This window comes from Peromyscus maniculatus, chromosome 2 (genome assembly GCF_049852395.1).
Source record: "Peromyscus maniculatus bairdii isolate BWxNUB_F1_BW_parent chromosome 2, HU_Pman_BW_mat_3.1, whole genome shotgun sequence".
In the NCBI taxonomy this organism is placed as follows: Eukaryota; Metazoa; Chordata; class Mammalia; order Rodentia; family Cricetidae; genus Peromyscus; species Peromyscus maniculatus.
Genome location: NC_134853.1, coordinates 129,325,940 through 129,348,899, shown reverse-complemented (window position 1 = coordinate 129,348,899; position 22,960 = coordinate 129,325,940). Strand labels below are relative to the sequence as shown.

Genomic DNA, 22,960 nt, shown 5'->3' with positions numbered 1-22,960 from the left:
GCCTGGGGGACTGTTGTAGCAATATTAAAAGCAGTTTTTATCAATTTACACTTTCATATTTTTTAATGATTCTCCTAACCATAATACTTAAACTAATAAAGTTTTATGACCTATTATAGCTTATGGATACAACTATATATTTTGGCTGTTAAAATTAAATACAAGCATTTCCAACTCAGGTTTGGTAGAGATCCCTAAAAGTTGTTTTTTACTGAGGTGATTTAGGTGGAAAGAGATGCCTCAGGCTACATGATCCATGGGCCAACCAAGTATCATCAGTTGAAAAACAATTTAATATTAAGGTAGATTTAAGTAACAACCTATAACAAAAAGCCCCCAACAATATTTTAAGAGAAACTTTTCCAAATTTTAAAGTATACGTTAGATGTGGTGGAATCTGGATCAAGGGCAGCAAGAAGCATAATAAACCTACTACTTAATTAGAACAAAGGAGATAAGGGTGAGTAGGACATGTTGAATATTAGAGACCATTTTGACAAACCACAGAATTACAGAGATGACATTTTAAAGGAAAGATTTCTGTCATCTGTTTCTTCTATTATTTCATGAGGCCTTTGAATGGTAGCTTTACAAGGTAGTCTTAGAAATATGTTTTACATCTCATTATACACATGCATATATTCTTTGTACTGAAACAGGCTTTAAGAAAAAAATATGCAGATCATGCGGTAGTAGCACATGCCTTTAATCGCAGAACTCAGGAAGCAGAGGCAGGTGGATCTCTAAGTTCTAGATCAGCCTGGTCTACAGAATCAGTTCCGAGACAGCCAGAGCTACACAGAAAAATCCTGTCTTGGAAAACCAAACAAAACAAATTGTGAAAAATGCATTCATATTAGTTTTATTATTAAGATTTTTTTAAGAAAGATTTGTGGGCCGGGCGGTGGTGGCGCACGCCTTTAATCCCAGCACTTGGGAGGCAGAGCCAGGCGGATCTCTGTGAGTTCGAGGCCAGCCTGGGCTACCAAGTGAGTTCCAGGAAAGGTGCAAAGCTACACAGAGAAACCCTGTCTCGAAAAACCTAAAAAAAAAAAAAAAAGAAAGATTTGTGGCCGGGTGGTGGTGGCGCCCAACACTCAGGAGGCAGAACCAGGTGGATCTATGTGAGTTTGAGGCCAGCCTGGGCTACCAAGTGAGTTCCAGGAAAGGCACAAAGCTACACAGAAAAACCCTGTCTCGAAAAACCAAAAAAAAAAAAAAAAGAAGGAAAGATTTGTGTGTATGTGCATGTCTCTTAGTGTAGTTGCAAGTGTATGTGCAGGTGCCGACAGGGGCCAGAAAAAGGTGTTGGGTTCTTAAACCTGGCAGTTACAGACATTTGTGAGTAACCTGACATGAGTGCTGGGGTCCAAACTCATGCTGTTCGGGTTCCTGTAATTAACATTTTTAAACCACTAAATGGATTTCACTTTCCACAAATTGAAATCCAGTTCCTTAAAAGCTTACAAAGAACACAATGATCTTAACATTAAGAAATTAAGGAAGATGTTGGGGCTAAAAAGATGGCTCAGATGTTAAGATTACTGACTGCTCTTCCAGAGTTCCTGAGTTTAATTCCCAGCAACCACATGGTGGCTCACAACCATCTGTAATGAGATCTGGTGCCCTCTTCTTGCCTGCAGTCATACATGCTGTATACATAATAAATAAATAATTTTTTTTAAAGAAATTAAGGAAGATATGTTTTCAGAGAGAAATAAGTGGCAGACTTGGTTAGTGGCTTGTAATAGAGCAACCCAATGTAACCTCATTAACCTCTTTCTGTTACTCTTCAGTAGTGTAATATGAGTTTTAAACAAAGATCAGAAAATGGCACCAAGCCTAATGACCTGAATTTGATTCCTGGGTACTATATGAAGGAAAGAGAAGTCATGCCACTCCTTGGATCTTTATCACATGCATCATGCATCCACATATACAATAATACAAATGAAAAGAAAAGGTTTTGTTCATTTCTTTTTATATTAAGCATACTGACTTCGAAGAGAACCATGAAGCTAGGATAATGAAAGTTGCCTCTTCGGTGCTTTACATAACTCTTCTTAGCTTTGTGAGTAATCTTGAAATTAGGCTTTCTTGTATAGAAAACAGTTGCTGTTTCAATTTCCTAGTCGTCTTCTAAGTCTAGTGAAATCAATTTCCTATATATAATTAAGTGCCTCCTCACTAGCCCAGGAGATAGGCATCGGTTCCCCAACTTGCTGTAGTTGTTAAAATAGCACATAAGCACACTTTTATAAAGTCTTGTACATATACATGTATGATAATTTGCTAGGATGATTGAAGTTCACCAGATAATAATAGAATTCTTAATTGGTGGATTTTACTGTTTTATATTTTATTCGTCTTGTGTGCACACACAAGTAATACATGAAATAAACAGTGGCCTCCTATCTTCTTCATCAGGAAAGGCAAGCACTTTGGCTGCTTAGCCATCATGCAAGCCCTAACCTTTAACACCCTTTCTCTCAGTAAACACATCCACATTATCATTTACAAGGAAAAGTAAGTTGGAAGTTTATAAAATTTTATCTGGGAACCATTTTTTATGGAAGGCAATCAGGTAGAAACTGAACTTTTATCCTTTTGGCCTGGAGAGATGGCTCAGTCAAGAGTGAATACTGCTCTTGCAGAGGCTCTCAGTTTAGTTCCTAGCCCTTCAAGGGGCTCACAATCATCTGGAACTCCAGCTTCAGGGGATTGAACACCCTCTTAGACTCAGGGCATCTGTGCTCCCAACATAGAGGCATCATTAAAAATTTTAAGAACTTTTCATCCTTTTACTCAATCCCTAGCAGAGTAATCTACAAACAGAGCATAAAGAGCATGTATTTTATCTACAGGAGAAAACTTACAGATAGCAAAATTGTGTGCATGAAGAGGACTGAACAAATTACACACTTTACCTTTTTTTTTTTAAGTGTTTTGAGACGGCCTCATATATAGCCTTGGCTAGGTTGGAACTGGATGTATAGACCAGGCTAGCTGTGAAAGAGATCTACTTGCCTATGCCTCCCAAGTACTGGGTTTAAAGGTATGTGCCACCACATGCAGCTATTAGTGTGATTTTTAATTGTTTTGTTTTAGTTTTTCAAGACAGAGTTTATCTGTGTAGTCCTGACTGTCCTGGAACTCACTTTGTAGACCAGGCTGACCTCAAATTCACTAACACCCCCTGCCTCTGCCTCCTAAGTGCTGGGACCAAAGGTGTGTACCACCACCTTCTGGCTGATTTTCAATAATCTTCATGGGTATTGGTAAAATTGCCTCCACATCAAATGGCACGCAAATGGTATCTAAAAATAATTATGATTTTAAGAGTGTGTATGTGTTCTCTATGACTGATCATTTTTTGTACTATTAACTGCTTTTTCAAGCAAAACTGAGCTGTTGTGCAAATTATATTCTATTCCTCAGCTTAGAACACAGTTTTGCAAACTCTGAAGGAAGGGCAGATATGTTCAGAATTAGTGAATGGAACACTGTCAAAGCAGTGAAATGTGGGTTAAAAGTGTGTTGCCTTCAGGAAAGGGGGGTCTGCGCTCCCAGCACACTGCCTTGTTGGAGTTTTTAAATGTTTTTTTCCAATAAAAACTTCAATTATACACAAAAGCAGAAAGAACAGTGAAAAGAGTATCATCCTCTTCATCTCCAGGTTGAATACTTGAATGCTCACAAAACATCTATTTATTTATTATTTAATTAATTATTTTTTAGGCAAGCTTTTGTAGCTCAGGCTGGCATGGAAATCTGTGTAATTGAGGATGACTTAATTTCTATTTATTTACTATTTAATTAATTATTTTTTAGGCAGGCTTTTGTAGCTCAGGCTGGCATAGAATCTCTGTAATTGAGGATGACTTAACTTCTATTCATTTACTATTTAATTGATTAATTATTTTTTTAGACAGGCTTTTGTAGCTCAGGCTGGCACGGAAATCTCTGTAATTGAGGATGACTTTTAATTTCTTGCTGACTGTGTGAGACAAGCTCTCACTATGTAACCCCAACTAGCCTGAAACTTGCTATGTAGATCAGGCTGACTTCAAACTCAAAATCTGCCTGTCTCTGCCTCCCATGCACTAGGATTAAAGTTGTATGCCATCATGCCTGACAGACCTTAATTTTCTTGATCCTCCTGCCTCCATCTCCAGAATGCTGGGATTGCAGGATGCTCCAAGTTGTTTTTTAACACAAAAGTACAGGGGATCAGGTATATTACTAACAAAAGAACTGACTCCATTTTAAGGTTCTGAATGATACTGATTCTGTAATGTAGAAAAGCAACAGTAGCTGGGCAGTGGTAGCGCACGCCTATAATCCCAGCACTCGGGAGGCAGAGGCAGGTGGATCTCTGTGAGTTCGAGGCCAGCCTGGTCTACAGAGCTAGTCCAGGACAGACTCCAAAGCTACCGAGAAACCCTGTCTCAGAAAACCAAAAAAAAAAAAAAAAGAAAAAAAAAAGAAAAGAAAAGAAAGAAAGAAAGAAAAGCAATAGTAAATATACCTGTTCTTAACTTGGGCCTGTAAATATGGCAGGGATACCTCAACCACCTGCATTTCAGGGATATTACAAATGTCAAGTAGAAAATATGGCAAGAGCCCAAACAGTCTCTTATTTAAGTAATATACACGTGAGGAAGCAGAACAAAAATAATACCCTATCCTTAAAAATAAACTTCAATCTACTATTAGTTTTTGCAAACATCTGTAGTTTCAGTTGGCAAATCTAATTGAAGGAAATAATAGAAAAAAATAGCTCACTGTAAAAGGAATAGCTAACAAAATATGCCACTACTCTCTCAAGTCTGAATTTCAATATACCATACACTTTATGGTAACATCTTGCTTAATGACTAACTTCATGGCTGAAAATTCCTACAACGGGTGTTGCGATCTCAGAACTACCTGTACAGGACAGGTTTAGGGTAAAGCTGGTGTATCAAACCTATTGTACTGCCAGTTGTAAAAAGGTACAGCACCCACAATTCTGTATAGTTCATAATAGTATGTTTTATATAGTTAGAGCATTTCTACTATTATAAGGGTATAATATATTCTGCCAGCAGCCAGCCTCACACATCTCATGTTTACTGTGTCTGCTAATTGCAACAAGAAGCCAAATAAACTGATTGACAGTATCTAAGTTTAAGCAAATGGCGATGTTTGATCAATAATGACATCACCCCATGATGTATTTTTCAGAATACATCTCAGCAGCTACAGGGCTCATGACTGATCACAAGTATTGATAAACAGGCACCATCCTGGCAAATGTCTTCCCAGGTAGCAGCACAGGGCTCTGAATGGACAGTCTGGCACATACTAGTTCTTCACTAAGAAATTGTTTTTCCTCTACTTTCCTTTTAAAAGATTTTGGAGGAGGGGCAGGAGGCAGGAATGGGCTGGAGGGAAGGTATTGCTAGGGACTGAACTCAGTGTCTTGTACAAGATAGGAAAGCTCTCTGCAACTCAACTACAGCCAGCCCTCAAAAGATGTACTTTAAGTCAAACTGTAGCATGTCATTGTACCTTTGTATTTCACATCACTGTTCTGTTTTCCAGTTTTCATTTTCAGTGATAAAATGGACATAGTATCTGCTCCTATCACCTCCGTATGGTAGTTGTAAAAATCCAATAAAATGAAGGAAAAGACCTTTCAATCTCTACAACTAAGTCTGATTTGGAATAGTCACTGGGAGTAAAATACTTCCATTATTACAGTGTATTCCTATCATCTAAACCAGATGAATTAACCAAATTTGACTCTTGTCAAAAAGATTTATTAACTTAAAATAGAACTTCAAATACAGACAAAAGCAACTTTCCATTCAAGTTTGAATATATTCAACATACAAGTATGTAAAAGAAAATTTTTTTTGAATCTTTATGTTGTAATTTTATTTATTTATTTTTTTTACCTTTTAAAAAGTTTTTGGCACTACAAGGTTCTGTAAAGAATAGAAGTGACAAATTTAAAACACATGAAATCCTTTCCTAATCCTTAAGAACAATATATATAAAGTCTGAAGCAACCAAAGTATGAATACAGCTAATAGAAAATAAAGAATGTAATTTTTTAAATTCTCTCTTTATACAATTCATCAAGATTAAACAAAACATAAAATTCCCTTAAAAATAGGGTAATAAAATAGATGAAATTTGTATCACTCATTTTAGTGATACCAGTAAAAACTATAGTTCATATTTATATACAAATAATACAGTGTTTAAAAACAGTCTTAGAATTTAAATAAGCTATCTAAACGTGTGTTAAAATTTTAAATCAGGACCTGATTTGTTTTGCTTTCCTTAAATGTCACTTTTTCTGCTGAGTGTAACTGACACTGAGGTACGGATACCCTTGAGACAGCAGGATTGGTTGGTTGCTGTGGGCTGGCATTACTCCGACACGTTTCCTCTTGGTGGGTGGGGACAACGCTCTCTACATCGACGGGCAGCACATCTGTCTGCTGGAAATAACATAGACAGTAGACTCAAAGACTTGTGCCTACTTACCTAACAACCCCTTAAAGTAAATTTGTAACTAGTCATACAGCACTTAAAACATCCATGTAATAAAAGCAGCATGACAAAACATTTGGAGGGAGGAGGCAAATCTAAGTGTATGAAGAGAGGAAACAAAAACACACAAGAAACCAGGGAAAGAAACCCCACACAGAAAACCTGCAAATTCTTCTATAATGGACAGAGCTTCCTCAACTCTAGATCTCTACTCAAGAGACCCAACCATAGTCAAGGTACTGCCATTCACTCTTTAACAGTGGTTCTCAACCTTCCTAATACTGCAATCCTTTAATACAGTCCTTGTGTTGTGGTGACCCCCAACTGTAAAATTATTTTCATTGTTACTTCACGACTGTACTTTTGCTACTATTATGAATCATAATGTAATATCTGTGTTAAATATTTACTGAATGCATGAATGTTACTCCTAGATTCTGGTCTCCACTGAGATTCCCAGCTTAGAATAATAGCCACCCGGCTTGATAACTGATTTGTAAGCACTGGTACCTTGAGCGTAGAAGGGCTTGGGCTGAAATCTTGGATTTCCCTGATGCATGAAGTTTTGATGCAAACCATAAGGCCACGAAGCTGGGACAAGGGGGAAATGGGGACGTGGTGCATGTTCCCATGGAATTGGAGGAGTCAGTCCTCGAAAGCGTGGTTCTGCATTCCAACAAAAAAAGAAAACCACATTTAAAATACTAGTTAACTAATCCAAATATTCCTTCATTCCAGAGACATACTGAATAACTACCATCAACTGTGTATTATGCTAAATTCAGATATCAAAGTTCTTTTAAAGAAGCAAGCATTATTATTTGTTCAAGTTACTTTTGTACATGATGTATACAATAATACGTCAGTTATACCAAATAGGGCTAATGCAGAATTTGAAGGGGAGAGGTTTTCTTACAAAGACTAACCAGAATTTTAACAAAGAGACAAAAGTGGCAGAATGGGCATTTTAGAGAGAAGAATGTATAAAAGGCAAGAAAGTTTGGGACTAGAAACATTCAGGAACAAGAGGTCAAAGGAGAAAAGGTCAAGCTGAGCATGGTGGCACACACCTTTACTCCCAACACTTGAGGCAGAGGCAGGTAGATCACTGTGAGTCCAGGACAGCCAGAGCTACACAGAGAGACCCTGTCTCAAAAAGCAAAAACAACACACACACAACAACCCCAACAAACAGGAAGATGAAGAAATGGGTCAGGTAGATTGGGATACACATCTGAAAGAATCTTAATACATCATGCTACAAAATTTATGTTTTTACCATTATGATAATATCAATTAGGCCAGAATCTCAGGACTGGAAGAAGCTTGTACAAAAACGTTAAGGTACTGTGGTTGAAAACTTGGGTTTTGGAACCAAACATATATAGGTTCAAATCACAGTTCTGGAAATTACGATGGCTCCTTTTTGAACTTCAGGTTGTAAAAGATGATCGAAAAGAAAACTTAAGTTAACACAAGCTCTGGAAAATAAACAAGAAGACACACACACATACTCTCTCTTTCTCTGGATCCAAGCAAAGTGGATAAAAGTACTTTCCCCAACAGCCTGAACTTGAGTCCAGAAATTCTCGGTGAAAGAGAAAACGGAAAGTTGTCCTCTGAACCCCAGACATGAGGTATAATGTGTGTAAACTTGCACAGGTATGTGGCCAGTCTCAACCAAGTCTGGTTTGTGTGTTAAAGGTACATTTTTTTTTTTTTTTCAAAGTACAGTACCCACCAAAACTGGGTGTTTCTAATTGTTTTTCTCCCTCAGGTAACAATATGTCAGAAAGTAACTGAAAGACATTTCTAACCTTAGACTCCTGTTAGGACACAGAGAATGGAAAAGCCTGTATTTGCTATATTGTCACAATCAAGTCTTTTTGGGAAGCAATCAGAAAAGGCTGGTTTACAAGTTTAAAAAGTCACATTACAATTAACAGAGCTAAAGTTAAGGGAGCAGAATTTGCAAAATAAATGAGAATTAAATATCATCATGGCCAACTGAGAAATGGTATTTTAGCAAAATAAGATATTTTTAAGGACATACTTCAATTTCCCTTGCTCAGTTTTCAGAGCCAAATATGTAACATTAATATCTCACCAAAGATATTTTTAAAAATGAAGAGCAAGCCTTTAATCCCAGGCGTCTAGAGGCAGAGGCAGGTGGATCTCTGTGAGTTCCAGAAGAAACAGGACTACACATAGACCTCATTTCAGACAACAACAACAACAAAAATATTACATAATCTTCCACTCTAATAAAATCCTAATTTTCAGGCTCATCCACTGCACTTGGGATACACTGACCTCTGCAATTTCCCTAAATTTTCGAAGCTTGACTACATAATTGTATTGGTGGGCAATTGCATTTGTGATCTCCTAACTTTCAATTTAATATAGTCCCACTCAGTCCTTCTACTTTAACACAGTAATATTTTTACCTTTAATATAGAGTTGTATTCCTATAAACCAAACACTTGAGTTTTCATGTAGTATTCATATAGAACATAAATAGTGCATCTAATATTTTCAGGCACTAATCTAGATACTGCAGAGGCTTAGTCGAATAACAAGGCTTAGATAGTGGTTCTCGACCTGTGGGTCACAACATCTTTGGGAGCTGAATGACCCTTTCAAAGGGGTTGCATATCAGATATCCTGCATATCAGACATTTATGATTCATAACAGTAGCAAAATTACAGTTATGAAGTAGCAATGAAACAATTTTATGGTTGGGGATCACCACAACAGGAGGACTGTGTTAAACGGTCACAGCACTAGCAAGTTCAGTCTAATGGGTTAAGCACACAAGTATGATTTTTAACACAATTAGAAAAGTGCTGTGATATAAACAAGAAAACAAGCAGACAAAAGATGAAATTCAACTGGAGGACAAGATCGGCAAGATTCAAAGTCTTCTTGAAGACAGTGATATAAATTAAGAAACCTTTAGGGCAAGGCAAGAGGTATGAAAATGGATATTAGAAGTTATGGAAGACATCCCAGGTAGAAGCAACCACTTTTATAACCTGGGTAAGAGACAATACGGTAGATTTCCAAGATGTTTTGTAAATTAGTTCATTATTATTGAAACAAAGATACACCAATGGCAGGTTGGAGAAAGTACTTGTTTTTTTTTTTTTTTAAAGATTTATTTATTTATTTATTTAGTATACAGAAGAGGAGTGCCAGATCTCATTACAGATGGCTGTGAGCCATCATGTGGTTGCTGGGAATTGAACTCAGGACCTCTGGAAGAGCAGTCGGTGCTCTTAACCTTTGAGCCATCTCTCCAGCCTCTGGAAAAAGTACTTGTAAAAAAAGTGAACTAATCTACCAAAGGACAAAATACAGGTTTTGTCTTTATAACTCATTGACAGTCATAGCATACATGTAATAAATGTCTTTGGTCTTAGAAACCAGAGTTCCATTTACTTTATTCCAAACAGGTTAGAGTTACTGTTGTGGGATGGTCTTTCTGTATGCTGTCAATATGTGTTGCTGCCATTGGTTAATAAAGAAGTTGCTTTGGCATATAGCAAGACAGGTTAGAGCCAGGCAGGAAATCCAAACAAAGATACAGGAAGAAGAAAGGTGGAGGCAGGGCAGATGCTGGGGGCTGCTGGGAGAGCAAGATGTAATGGAACATAGGTAAAGCCACGAGACACATGGCAATACACAGATTAATAGAAATGGGTTAATTTAAGATAAAAGAGCTTATTAGCAATAAGCCTGAGCCATGTATGTTTATTTGGAACCAAGCAGCTGCAGGACACAGGAAAACTTCCAGCTACATTGTATCATACTTTTGGGTTGGATAACATACTTTTGGGTTGGAGATAGAACTATAGTACAGTAATTGCCTAGCATGCATGCACTCTACGTTCGATCCCCGCCCCCCACCCCCAAATACAGGGTTTGTCTGTATAACCACCCTGCCTGTCCTGTCCTAGGACTCCCTTTGTAGAGGCTTGTCCTTAAACTCACAGAGATCCGTCTGCCTCTGCCTCCTGAATACTGGGATTAAAGGTGTGTGCCACCATGCCCAAGCCATGTAGGTTCAATTCTTAAAACCACCAGAAGGAAAATCCAAACAAAACTTTTCACTGGAAATATCTCTAATGTTCCTTTGAAAATTAATAAAAGGAGCCAGATGTGGTGGTGCATGCCTTTAATCCTAGAACTCAAGGAGCAGAGGCAGGTCAATCTCTTAGCTGAAGGCCAGCCTAGTCTATAAAGTGAGTTCCAGGACAGACAGTGTTACCCAGAAAAACCCTGTCTTGAAAAAAAAAATTAATAAATGGAAAGAACTGAGCCACATGTGGTGGTACACCTATTTAATCCCAAAAGAAGCAAGAGGATCACTTCAAATTAGAAGCCATCCTCATCTACACAATAAATTCTAGGCCAGCCAATGTTATACAGTAACACCCTGTCTCAAAAACAATCAAATAAAACTCAAACAAAAACGACTGACCTCATCTAAAAGTTCTTGTCTATGCAAACTATACTTTAGAATAATTAAGCAGAGGGCTGGAGAGATGGCTCAGAGGATAAGAGCAGTGACTGCTCTTCCAGAGGTCCTGAGTTCAATTCCCAGCAACCACATGGTGGTTCACAACCATCTGTAATGAGATCTGGTGCGTTATTCTGGCCTGCTGACATACATGCTGTAAACATAATAAACAAATAAATCTTTAAAAAAAAAAAAAAAGAATAATTAAGCAGCTAATAGGAAAAAGTTCCTAGTAGAAAAATCACAAAGACTCTATAACTAGTAGTGAAATTGTGGGCCTTAACAATAATTACAAATAGGGCTGGAGAGATGGCTTAGAGGTTAAGAGCACTGACTGCTCTTCCAGAGGTCCTGAGTTCAATTCCCAGCAACCACATGATGGCTCACAACCATCTGTAATGAGATCTGGCACCCTCTTCTGTATACCTAATAAATAAATCTTGAAAAAAGAAGAAAAAGAAAACAATAATTACAAATAATAACAAACACCATTAAATTAAAAAAAAAATCAATGAGGAAACAAGTTGGTCCCATCTAACTTTGTATATATGTAGGTGTTGGGTAAGAGTATCTGTGAGTGGGGGGGGGGTGAGGGAACAAGAGGAAAATGTGTGTGTGTGTGTGTGTGTGTGTGTGTGTGTGTGTGTGTGTGTGTGTGTCTTGAGACAGAGCCTCACTGTAGCTCAGGCTGTATTAACTGTGTGCATCAGTACCCACAGCGCAGTATACGTGTGGAGGAGGTGATAAAGACAGCTTGCCCTGGTTCCCATTTCTACCATGTGGATCTTGGAAACCAAACTCAGGTCTATCTGGCTTAGGTGGCAGAATGTTTACTGCCTTAGTCACCACACCTCCCCAAATTGAAGTTTAAAAGCAATTTTAATCCACTGAGATTTTATTTTAAAATTGTGGTTAAGGGGTCAGATTAAAAAGAAAAAGGAAAAAAAAAAGGAGCAAATTACTGGTAACTGTTAAGTTCACTGGTGGTATTTCACTCTCTTATTTTGTACGTTTGAAATTTCCCACTTAGTATTTAAGGTGAAGATAGTTATCACTACAAAGCTGGATATAAAATTAGCATGGGGCTGGAGAGATGGCTCAGCGGTTAAGGGCACCAGCTGCTCTTCCAGAGGTCCTGAGTTCAATTCCCAGCACCCACATGGTGGCTCACAACCATCTGTAGTGAGATCTGGCGCCCTCTTCTGGCCTGTAGACATTCATGCAGACAGAACACTCTACATAATAAATAAATAAATACTTTAAAAAAAAAATTAGCAGATACAGCAAATACACTACTTTAAATAAATACTTTAAATAGGCAAGAATTATTATAACATTTTAGTAATATAGTAGGTAACCTTTAAAATTGTTTATTATTGTATGTCTCAAATCTGTGTATTTATTCAGATATCAGAAACAACTACTGTTTATTAATTCTACTAAATGCAGTTATCTTTTGCTTTTTGAATGTATTGCCCCTTAGCCATGGTGGCACATTTTTGTAATCCAAGCAATGGGGCAGCAGAAATGAGGCCGAGCTAAGAGGACTGCCATGAGTTCAAGGCCACCTGGTAACACAGAAGGAAGAGGTAGAAGGGGGGAAGGGAGTAGAAAGGGAAAGAAAGGAAAGAGGATGAACAAAAAGACGGGGGAAGGGGGTGACATTCCCTAGAGGAGCCCATGCCCACACTTGGGTATGTCTCCCTTTCTACAGCTTTGCTTTGAGAAGCCCACACTGCCTGTGGCCTTGTCAGAGGAACAGCAGGTGGTAATTGAAGTCCAGGTGTCAGCCCACCAGAAGAACAACTCTGACGGGTATATCTAGTTTAAGCAAGGCTTGCGAGAATACAGACCCCACAATGTCTTTTGCTTCTGCTGTGTGTGCCTTTGCACACTCGCTACTGCTATCTTTCTCTGGTATCTGACACTAGTTGAATTGGGTGTGGGGGAATACCTATTTCCTGTATTGTAATGTGTTTATCCCATAAACATCCTGCTCTACTGGGCATTTGTACCTGTGGATTGCCAGTAAGATGATTTCCTCCTAAAGCTACATTGTCTAACTGACAGAGTTTAGATGAATAAAAATAAATACTGGGATATGTTTCATAGCTAAGGCCTATTGTTCCACAAGGCCTGTGAGTCACTTCTGATCTGCTTTAGATCACAGCTCAGAATTTTGATTTAGGAAAACATTTGAGTCCAGGAGCCAAAATGGCTCAAATTCCTTTAATTTTATTGCTGAGTACACTAGCTGATACAAAGCTTCAAAATAACTTCAGATTAGACCAGATGCCTACTAATGGTTTTTAAGATAAACATTCCCAATCTTTAGTTCACAAGGACACACAACTGTACTGTCTAGCTAAGTTGCAAATACAAAAACAGCACAATTATTGCTAGCTGGCAAATGATTAATTCCTTGCACCCATATCTGACCTCAATTTATGAAAATAAATTCTGACTATTCAAGGCTACAGAAAATAATTTGACTCTGTAGCCCCAAATGAGGGCTGCAGATGTTCTTGGATAATCAGAGGTTACACACTGGACGGAAAATATACTTTAAATTTTGGGCATTTTGGTAACAGTATCATGGAAAGTGCCAGCTGAACTGATATTAGAATATATACAGTAGCCTAGCCTGAATCTGCAGCACCCTTAGCTCTCTGGCTTAGCTCTCTTTGTCCAAAAACCCAGCACTCACCAGGCATCTTAGAGACCTAAAGAGAATTCAGAATTTATGATTCCTGATTATAGAGTGTTAGTTACAAATGTTTACATAGTCATGAGTTAGTTGAATTGCTTTTTCACTGCCTGGGAATATTTAGGGTATCAGGTCAAAAGCAGCTATTACACTCAAAAGTATAGGGTATAAAGACACAATTTTCTTGTTTTCTGGGCTGTTCAATAGTTTAGGTTTATGAGTTTTTTAAAATTCCTAGTAAGATTACCTCTCAAGATAGATAATAAAGTAATTGATTCTTTATAACTACAATTTACAGCCTGCCTGTCAATTAAAAAGAGTAGGCTGAGAAAATATGTTCCTTGTTTGCTCATGATATACTGCATGAGAGTTGTCAGGATGTCTGTTTTTAGTCATGTCTTTATCTAGGAATGCAACTTTTTTATGACTCCTGCATTGCCTGTAAGAGCTTTGTTGGGATATATAAGCTGTAAAAAGACATGAGAGAATAAAGAAAGGAACCGTTTAAAAGAACATGTGTTTTCTTTCCCTAAAACCCCTCAGGTAGAAAAGTCTTAGCTTCACCAACACCATGGGTTCCTCTCCAACACTGTGCTGCCTTGAGGCTGGTTCCCCACAGGCAGTGTTATCATACCCATGTTAGGTGTGTGTTACTTTGCTCTGAATGTCTTTCTTTCTCCTAACCTTTGTGCATAAGTGTACATTAAAACATTTTTATTACGCCTCTCCCAATTAAAAGAAAGAGGAGGGGGCTGGAGAGATGGCTCAGAGGTTAAGAGCACTGACTGCTCTTCCAGAGGTCCTGAGTTCATTTCCCAGCAACCACATGGTGGCTCATAACCATCTGTAATGAGATCTGGTGCCCTCTTCTGACCTGCAGGGATACATGCAGACAGAATACTGTATACATAATAAATAAATTAATTAATTAAAAAAAAAAGAAAGAAAGAGGAAGAGAAGGGAGGGACCAAAATAATGGACTGCTCCTCACTGTAGAGCACAGGATTAGTAAAAACCAAACCAAACAGACCTCATTAGTTTAAATCTTGAATCTACAACAATTAACTGATGACAGCTAAGTTATTTCTTCAATTTCATTCCACTCACCCTAGAGGTGGGGGAGGGGAGACATCTCATATATCTCAAGCTGGCCTCAAATGCATTACCACACCTGGCTTTCTGTCTTTCTTTTGTTCTTTGAGACAGGGTTTCATTTAGCCCAGTCTGGTCTTGATCATCCTGAGTGCTGGGATTGCCAAGTTTACAATACCACACCCAGCAGGCTCTCAATTTTATCATTTATAAAATGAGTGCCAATAATACCTACACCAAATAACGTGAATGCAAAAAGGAAAACAATAAGAAAAAGCAATATTTACAAGTATTAGCTCATTTAATATTCTTAAGATTCTTGTTAGATGCTATTTATATCCTTATTGTAGAGATGAAACAAATGAATAGAGATGTCAAGACCTTGTAATAAATGGCAGACAAGATTTCAATCTTGACAGTATCTAAAATATACACTGTTTACTTTTATCTAAATTCTATATTCTAAATTCTATATTCTCGATAAATACAACTATTATCTTGCTTCTATTGTTACCTAAGGTTCAAACAATAATACCAACCACTCAACCTTTCCACAGCCAAATATAAAAGAAGAAAAAAGGAAAATTACCTGAATTACCCACTGCACCATTGTTCACCAGGGAATTTGGAGCCACGGTACGAGGCCAGTGTCCATCATGAGAAGAGCTAGGAATTGCCATCGGTCTGGCAGCAGGCTGTGCAAAGATGATGCTGGGATCATTCAAGCCAATATTGCTGGGGGTACTGCCAGGTGCAGAGTGGAGCATTGGGCCATGGATGGGCCAGGATGGGGCAGGGATCTGGAGGGGGTGCATTGGCAATAATCCCATACCGTGCATGGGAGAATACTGAGCTGGTGGTGATTGAGGAAAGTTATACAAGGGCATCTGAACTTGATGAGGGGGCTGGCCTCCCTGCTGGGGTGGGCCAAGCTTAGGCTGGGATCCGGGCTGGGATGGAGGAGGCTGGGGAATAGCAGGTGGTTGGGGAGAATTCTGTGGAAATGGCTGGGGCTGAGGAGAATAAGATGGTGAATCAGACTGCAGGAAAAAGGAAAGACAATTTAAAAATTAATTACGAACATCTTAATTTCCTAAAAATCAAGATTACTAATTTCCTAAAATGAAGATTAAAACATAAGAGCAGTTATTTCATTTAAACAGCATATACAGAACTATATGATACATAATAACAAATAATAAAATCTATTATATGAAGGTTAAATTTTTCCCAAGGTGCTCAAATTCTCTTTTATTGGGGGGGGGGGGAGGAGGAAGGAAGGAAGGGAGGGAGGGAGGGAGGGAGGGAGGGAGGGAGGGAGGGAGGGAGGGAGAGGGGAAGGGAGAGGGGGAGAGAGAGAGATTGAGAGAGGCATCATTCCCATCATGAACAAAATATTTTCTTTGTAAACCAGAAATGAATATATAAATGACTCACAGCCACTTTCATTCAATTCCCTGAACAACTGTGTGTACTAGGCATTATTACTAAGTACTTAAAATATAACGCTAACGTGTATGCCTTCATGAAGCTTAAAAATTTACTTGGCAGGGAAATCAGGGAACAGAAAGAGATTATACAAGTAATCACTACAGAGTATGATTATTACTATGATTGTACAAGTAGGTACAGTAGTGTGTAATATCTGTAGTCTGAGCAGACAGGAGGATAAAGTCAGAAGATCCTGTGTCCCTGCCAGCCAGCCTGGGCTACAAATTGAGACTATCCCAAAAGAAAAAAAAAAAGTGATTTATAGTATACAATGATAAATAGGAAAAACTAACTTCCACTTTTCAAGAAATGTAGAGATCAAGGAGTTTTCCAGAGGACATAACCTTTAAACTGAGACTAAAAGGTAAACAGAAGCAAATCTAGTAAGTCAGAGGATACAGAGAAGAGTATTTAGCACCAGGAAAAACATGCCTGACGGTCTAAGAGCACGAAAACACTGAACTGTTTAAGATAACTGCAATTTCAAAGTTTAGTAGTAGAATACACAGGTAAGGGGATAACATATCTGTTGTGGAATAATCTTTCTGTACACTGTGAAGATGTGTTTTTGCCAAGGAGCCTTCTGATTGGTTTAATGATGAGCTGAATGGCCAATCGCTAGGCAGAAACAGGTTAGGCAGGCATTCCAGGCATAGGGAGATGAAGAGGAGATGAGTCTAGGCACAGGAGAGACACCAGAGGAGAGGAAGCAGGAGGTGCAAGACAGAAGAGAGGTACAAGACAAAACATAGGTTAATATAAGTAAGTTAATTTAAGTTAACAGAGCTAGTGTTCTGTGGGATGTTCTGAATGGCAAATGTGTTGCTGACTGGTCAATAAATAAAACACTGATTGGCCAGTAGCCAGACAGGAAGTATAGGCGGGACTAACAGAGAGGAGAATTGAGAGAACAGGAAGGCAGGAATCATTGCCAGGCGCCGCCATGACAAGCAGCATGTGAAGATGTCAGTAAGCCACGAGCCACGTGGTATAGATTTATAGAAATGGATTAATTTAAGATATAAGAACAGTTAGCAAGAAGCCTGGCACAGCCATACAGTCAGTAAGCAATATAAGTCTCTGTGTTTACTTGGTTGGGTCTGAGCGGCTGTAGGACTGGCGGGTGACAGATTTGTCCTGACTGTGGGCCAGGCAGGACAACTCCAGCCACACTAGTGGAACAAGCCTAAGCTATAGGCTGAGCTCTCATAATTAATAATAAATCTCCATGTCATTTTTTTTGTGAGCTGTCAGCCCAAACAAAAATCTGCCTACACATATCTGAGGCTTAAGAACTAAACAGAAACAAGGCAATGAGGGCTCCTGTGTCTTTTCTATCCCATAGTTTATATAATTTATACAAGAGCAGTGCAAACCTGCTGAAAATTTGAACCAAACCAGAAATATAATCAATCTGCAATTTATAACAGTTATTCTGATTTAATAATGAAAAACTAAATAAAATTTTTAAAAAACTTAAAAAAAAAAAAAAAAAACAAACCCTGATGAGATTAATTAAAAGGGTGCAATAAAGCCCAGCATGGTGGCACATGACTCTAATCCTAGCACTCAGGAGGCAGGGGCAGATGGATCTCTGAGTTCCAGGCTGGCCTTGTTTACAGAGCAAATTCCTGGACAGTCAGGGCTACACAGAGAAACCTTGTCTCAAAAAACAAAACAGAACAAAAAAAGAGCTAACTGTGCTTCAGCAGTCCTGAGACTACAATACAGGGATAGAGGGAAGCAAAGAACTGTAAGGATTAGTTACTTATTACTTATTTAAAAGTCTCACTATATAGCCCTACTCAGCCTAGAATTCACCATGTAGACAAGGCTGGCATGGAATTCACACAGATCTGCTCACCTCAGCCTCTCAAGTGAGTGGTAGTACACTAAGGTTGGGAATCACAACACCCAAACAAGGATTTTATTTTGTTTTGTTTTTCTAAGCTCATATTGCACAGGTTGGCCTCAAATTCACTATGTAACACACAGGATGACCTTGAACTTCTGATCCTCCTACTTCCTCCAACTTCCAAGTACTAGGATTACAGGGGTGTGCCACCATGCTTGGTTTATACAGTGCTCTAGGATCAAACCCAGGGCCTTGTGCATGCTAGGCAAGCAAGCACTCTCCCAATTGACCTACAACCCCAGCCCCAATTTATGAGTTATTTTTGAAAAACTGAAGCAATAGAGCTTGGTGACTAACTGGATATAGAATTTAAAGAAATGTGAGAGAAAAGTAGACTTTGAGAGACAGACATTAAGGCTATAAACACTGGACGAAGAAGCAAATCTATAGTACAGGAAAGAAACATAAACTGCATTCTAGACACAATTAGATCTGAGTTGCTTTGTTAGACACCAGAAAAATAATGTCCATTAGATTCTTAAAGAAAAGTCAGGCAAGAAAAAGGCAAATGACAAAGAAAATTAGGAGTAACACAAAAAAATAATTAGAGCATAAGTCTTATACAAACATGTGGGTTCAAGTTGATTTCAAGTTATTAGTTATCCATTAGTAGATCTTAGGCAAGAAATTAAATCTTCATTCATTTAACTAATAATAATGTAAACTGTCTCATGTTTCTATTGAAATTAAACAATGCACATGGGAAATATGAACAACAAATTCAGGATCTTTTCCCTCCCTCTTTAAGAAGTTCCTAGGAAAGCTAGCCAGTAGTGGAATCCCAGGACTCGGAAGGCAGAGACAGGTGGATCTCTGTGAGTTTGGAGGCCAACCTGGTCTACAAGAGTGTTCTAAAAAAAGCCAGGGCCACACAGACAAAACCTGTCCTGGGGGTGGGAGATGAGGGTTGTCCTAGGTTCAAACCATCAGACTGCCTCAGCCTCCAGACATTAGGGACTACCAGTCAGTGTACTACATGGTGCCTGGCTTCTGGTGCACTTACATAGCTAGGAAAAGATGTGAAAAGGGGTTCAAAATTAAAGTTGTGAAGAGTCAGATACAATGGCTCTCTTCTTGTCAAACTCATTCAAAGGCACAGTACTTACACATTCTGAAGACTGTCTAGTTCTTATGGACTGGTCACCCTGTTGCTGGGCTGAACCAGCCACCTGCTGAGCATTGACAAGGTTACGGACCAGCTGGGCTGCTGAGAGAAGACATCACAGAAAAAAAAGGTCAAAACATACAGAAAAAGCTGGGAGGCATGTTGTTTTACATCTAAAATCTCAAGGCCTGGAGCACCAAGGTGGAAGGGTTTCTATGAATGCAAGATCTGAACTGCACAGTGAGTTCCAGGCCAGCTTGAGTTACATTATGAGACCCTGCCTCAAACAAACAAACAAACAAACAAACAAACAAACAAACAACACAGGAAAAAGTAGTGAATAAATACAAATCAATGAACTAAAGATTATTTTAATGGTGATTATTTTTGTGGCAGTAGAGGTTGAACACAGGATTTCACATGTTAGGCAAGCACTACCCTGAGCTACAACCCTAAACTCCAGTGTCATAAAATTTCAAGTTTGTTGATTTTATCAAGCTATATTTTTTGAAATAAGGTTGATGTTGATTATTGAAAGTAGAGTAATAAACACATAAGCAGCAGACAAAGAATTCTCAAAAGACTGGACTAAAGTGAACTTTTAAATGATTATTTTAGGGAAAGATATGTGCCACTGCTCTCTACCCCAACTCCAAGCTGAGATCAAAGCCAGGGCCTTGCATACTGAGCTGTATCCTTTCCTCTTGGGTTTTTGTTTTAAAATTTTTACTTTCATTATAATTTATTTCATGTGTATAAGTGTTTTGCCTACATGTATGTCTATGCACCCACATGCATGTAGGCAAGAAGAAGCCACTAGATCCCCTAGAACTGGAGTTCAAATTTTTGAGCTGCCAGGTGAGGGCTGGGAATAGAATACTCTGGAAGAACAGTCAATGCTAACTGCTGAACTACCTCTCCAGCCCATTTATTTGTTTTTAAGGTGTGTGTGTGTGTGTGTGTGTGTGTGTGTGTGTGTGTGTGTGTGTGTGTACATGGAGGTCAGAAGAGAGCACTAAACCCCCTGTAGTTGCAGTTATAGGTAGTTGTCCATTGCCTAGTGTGGATGCTGAGAAATAAACTTAGGTTCCTAGTAGAGCAGCAAGTGCTCATAGCTGAGCCATCTCTCCAGGACCCTCAACTCTGGTTTTTTGAAACAGTCTATAAATGTTATATAGCTCAAGCAGTCTCGTTTCCATCTCAGGAATGTTGGGCTTAAAAGACACTTTTCAATCTTATATAAATTGATTTTTTTTCTTTTTTCTGAATTTGTGGTTTGTTTGTTTTGTTTGTTTGTTTTTTTTAAATCTCATGCTGTAGGGCATCAAACCCAGGGCCTTGTACATAGCAAATTTTCACTCTCACTGAGCTAAACCCCTAGGCCAGATCAACTAAAAAAGAATACCTGAAGTCAGGTCATATATATATGGGCAATTCCAGGGAAGTTGGTGCAGGAAGATCATAGGTTTGAGGCCAGCCTGCACTATATAGCAAAACTCTGTCCCCAAAACAAAGTACACTAGTACTGGGGCTGTAGCTCAGTAGTAAACCATGTGTTTAGCATGCACAACAACAGCCTTGGTCTGCTCCCTCTCAACGGCGTCCGGGATTTAAACTTACCGGCCACACTGCTGTTCCTCTGGCGGGCCAGTTTGACCTCTGGGCACTCCCGGCGCACGTGTCCTGCATCTCCACAGATGAAACACCGAAGGTCTCGGGAGTCCAGGTCTCGGGGGTCTTTTTCTTCTTCATTGCCTTCCTTCTCTTCTTCACTGTCTTTCTTCTTTAGTCTAAACAGTAAACTGCTGATACCAATAATGTGGAGCCAGGAACTTATAAACTGATGATTCACAAAACAAACTAAACCATACACAATGACAAATGGACTAACACACACAGTTTTATGTTGTTTTTTTTAAAGAAACACACTTCCATCTATAACATACCTAAATCATACTTCAAAAATTAAGTATCATAGTCATTTCATAAGAGTATTTGTTTATTTTTGAGACAGGGTATCACTATATAGTCCTTGCTGGTCTGGAACTCATTATGTAGAATCCATTGGCCTCAATGTCAAAGATCTTCCTGCCCCTATCTTTCAAGTGCTGGGATTAAAGGATTGTTCTACCATGCCCAGCCACACTAAAAAATTCAGTATCAATTTTTAAACTTCTAATATCCTTAGAGATTGATACTTACTTAAGTCTAAGAAGAAACAGGATTAGGAAAAATAAGCATCTTGCCTAAATTTATTAAATAACAGTGACAGAAACTAAAGCTTATTCATTAAAAAACTTGCGGATGTTTTATTAAGCCAGATTTGAAAATGAAAGGTGCTCAACCCGTCTACTGAATATGCATGTGAATTTGGGAGAGCATGAACACATATATATCTTTTCTTCCTTTCTTTTCTTTTCTTTTTTTTTTTTTTTAATTGTTGTTGCTGTCTGAGACAGGGTCTATTACATTAGCTCTGGTTGTCCCTAACTGGCTAACCTCAAACTCACAGAGACCCTCCTCCTGCCTCTGCCTCAGGAACTGGAATTAAAAGTGTGTGCAACCATACCTAGACCCACAGACAGATCTTGAGGCAGTTCAGAGAGCATGTATTTCTCAATTTACATAATACACAGATCCAGCTCAACATGCTATTTCCAGGATTCAGTTTATCCTACTTTTACTGCGAGCTTGTCCTTATTTGAGGACTATGAAGTCCTCCCCTTCTTCTTGTTCACAGCTGTTCCAAACACATAATGTGTCAATAAACATTTCTATTAAAAAACTAAAAACTGAATGAATAAAAAAACAAATGTTATAAGGCATCACTGAACATAAATTCCATGTTACAAAATTCCATTCAAATGAACATTTATTTACTTATGATCCAATTAAAACCCTTGAACTTAAAATTTTAACTTTCATACTTAAATCATTTCTGAGTAAAAGTATAAATACAAATTAGTCTTATATTTATTTTCTCTATAAAGTTGATAGAAAATTGTTTGCCAACCTTTTCCTTTTGGGACAATCTTTCATGTAGTGACCTATTTTTCCACATACACGGCAACAACGATCATTAGGAGCCAGTTCTCCATCTGTTAATACTCTTGAATCAAAGAAGTACTCCTGAAAAAAATAATTATACTACTTTAAAAAAAAATCAATATAAAACTTCCCAAATGCACAGGAGATCAAGGTAAAAAAAATACGAAGGTTAACAACTGTAAGAAAATAAAGTTCAGAATTATTGTCAACATCATAGGTGGTAAAGTACTAAATACTTGACGTCCAAATTATACAGTACAATGTAAAGAGGCTACAGATAAGTGAAATCTCAAAAGTAAATACTATTTTCAATTTCAATTTATAGACAAAGAAATTGCAGCTCAGATGATTCAAATTGTTTACACATGGTAATGAAGTTAGCTAAATCTCATATAAAAGATTTAAAGTTTTATCTGTAGTGACTACAAAACTCAAGCTTTCTGTTACACCAGGCTACTTCTACAAAGGAATTGCTCATCTTTCCAAATGGTTTTATGGAAAGAAATCATTATGATTATTTAAAATGCAATTGG

At 38.2% G+C, this 22,960-nt stretch overlaps 1 protein-coding gene across 11 annotated transcripts in view; it reads right to left on the bottom strand.

Annotated features, from left to right (window-relative positions):
- Positions 1–5,788: 5,788 nt before the first annotated feature.
- Tut4 (terminal uridylyl transferase 4) overlaps positions 5,789–22,960 on the bottom strand; it is a 116,484-nt gene continuing 99,312 nt past the window's right edge. For 3 of the 11 annotated variants that reach the window (XM_076564701.1, XM_076564697.1, XM_015996477.3), the window contains 6 exons: positions 22,393–22,508; positions 21,000–21,184; positions 19,381–19,481; positions 15,458–15,908; positions 7,057–7,212; positions 5,789–6,494 (listed from right to left, as the gene is read on the bottom strand). In XM_076564701.1, coding sequence (XP_076420816.1) covers positions 6,424–6,494; positions 7,057–7,212; positions 15,458–15,908; positions 19,381–19,481; positions 21,000–21,184; positions 22,393–22,508 — 1,080 coding nt within the window. In that variant the 3' untranslated portion in view covers positions 5,789–6,423. The remainder of the gene's footprint in view (positions 6,495–7,056; positions 7,213–15,457; positions 15,909–19,380; positions 19,482–20,999; positions 21,185–22,392; positions 22,509–22,960) is intronic. The other 8 variants (XM_076564702.1, XM_076564698.1, XM_076564703.1 and 5 more) reach the window with 5 other exon arrangements.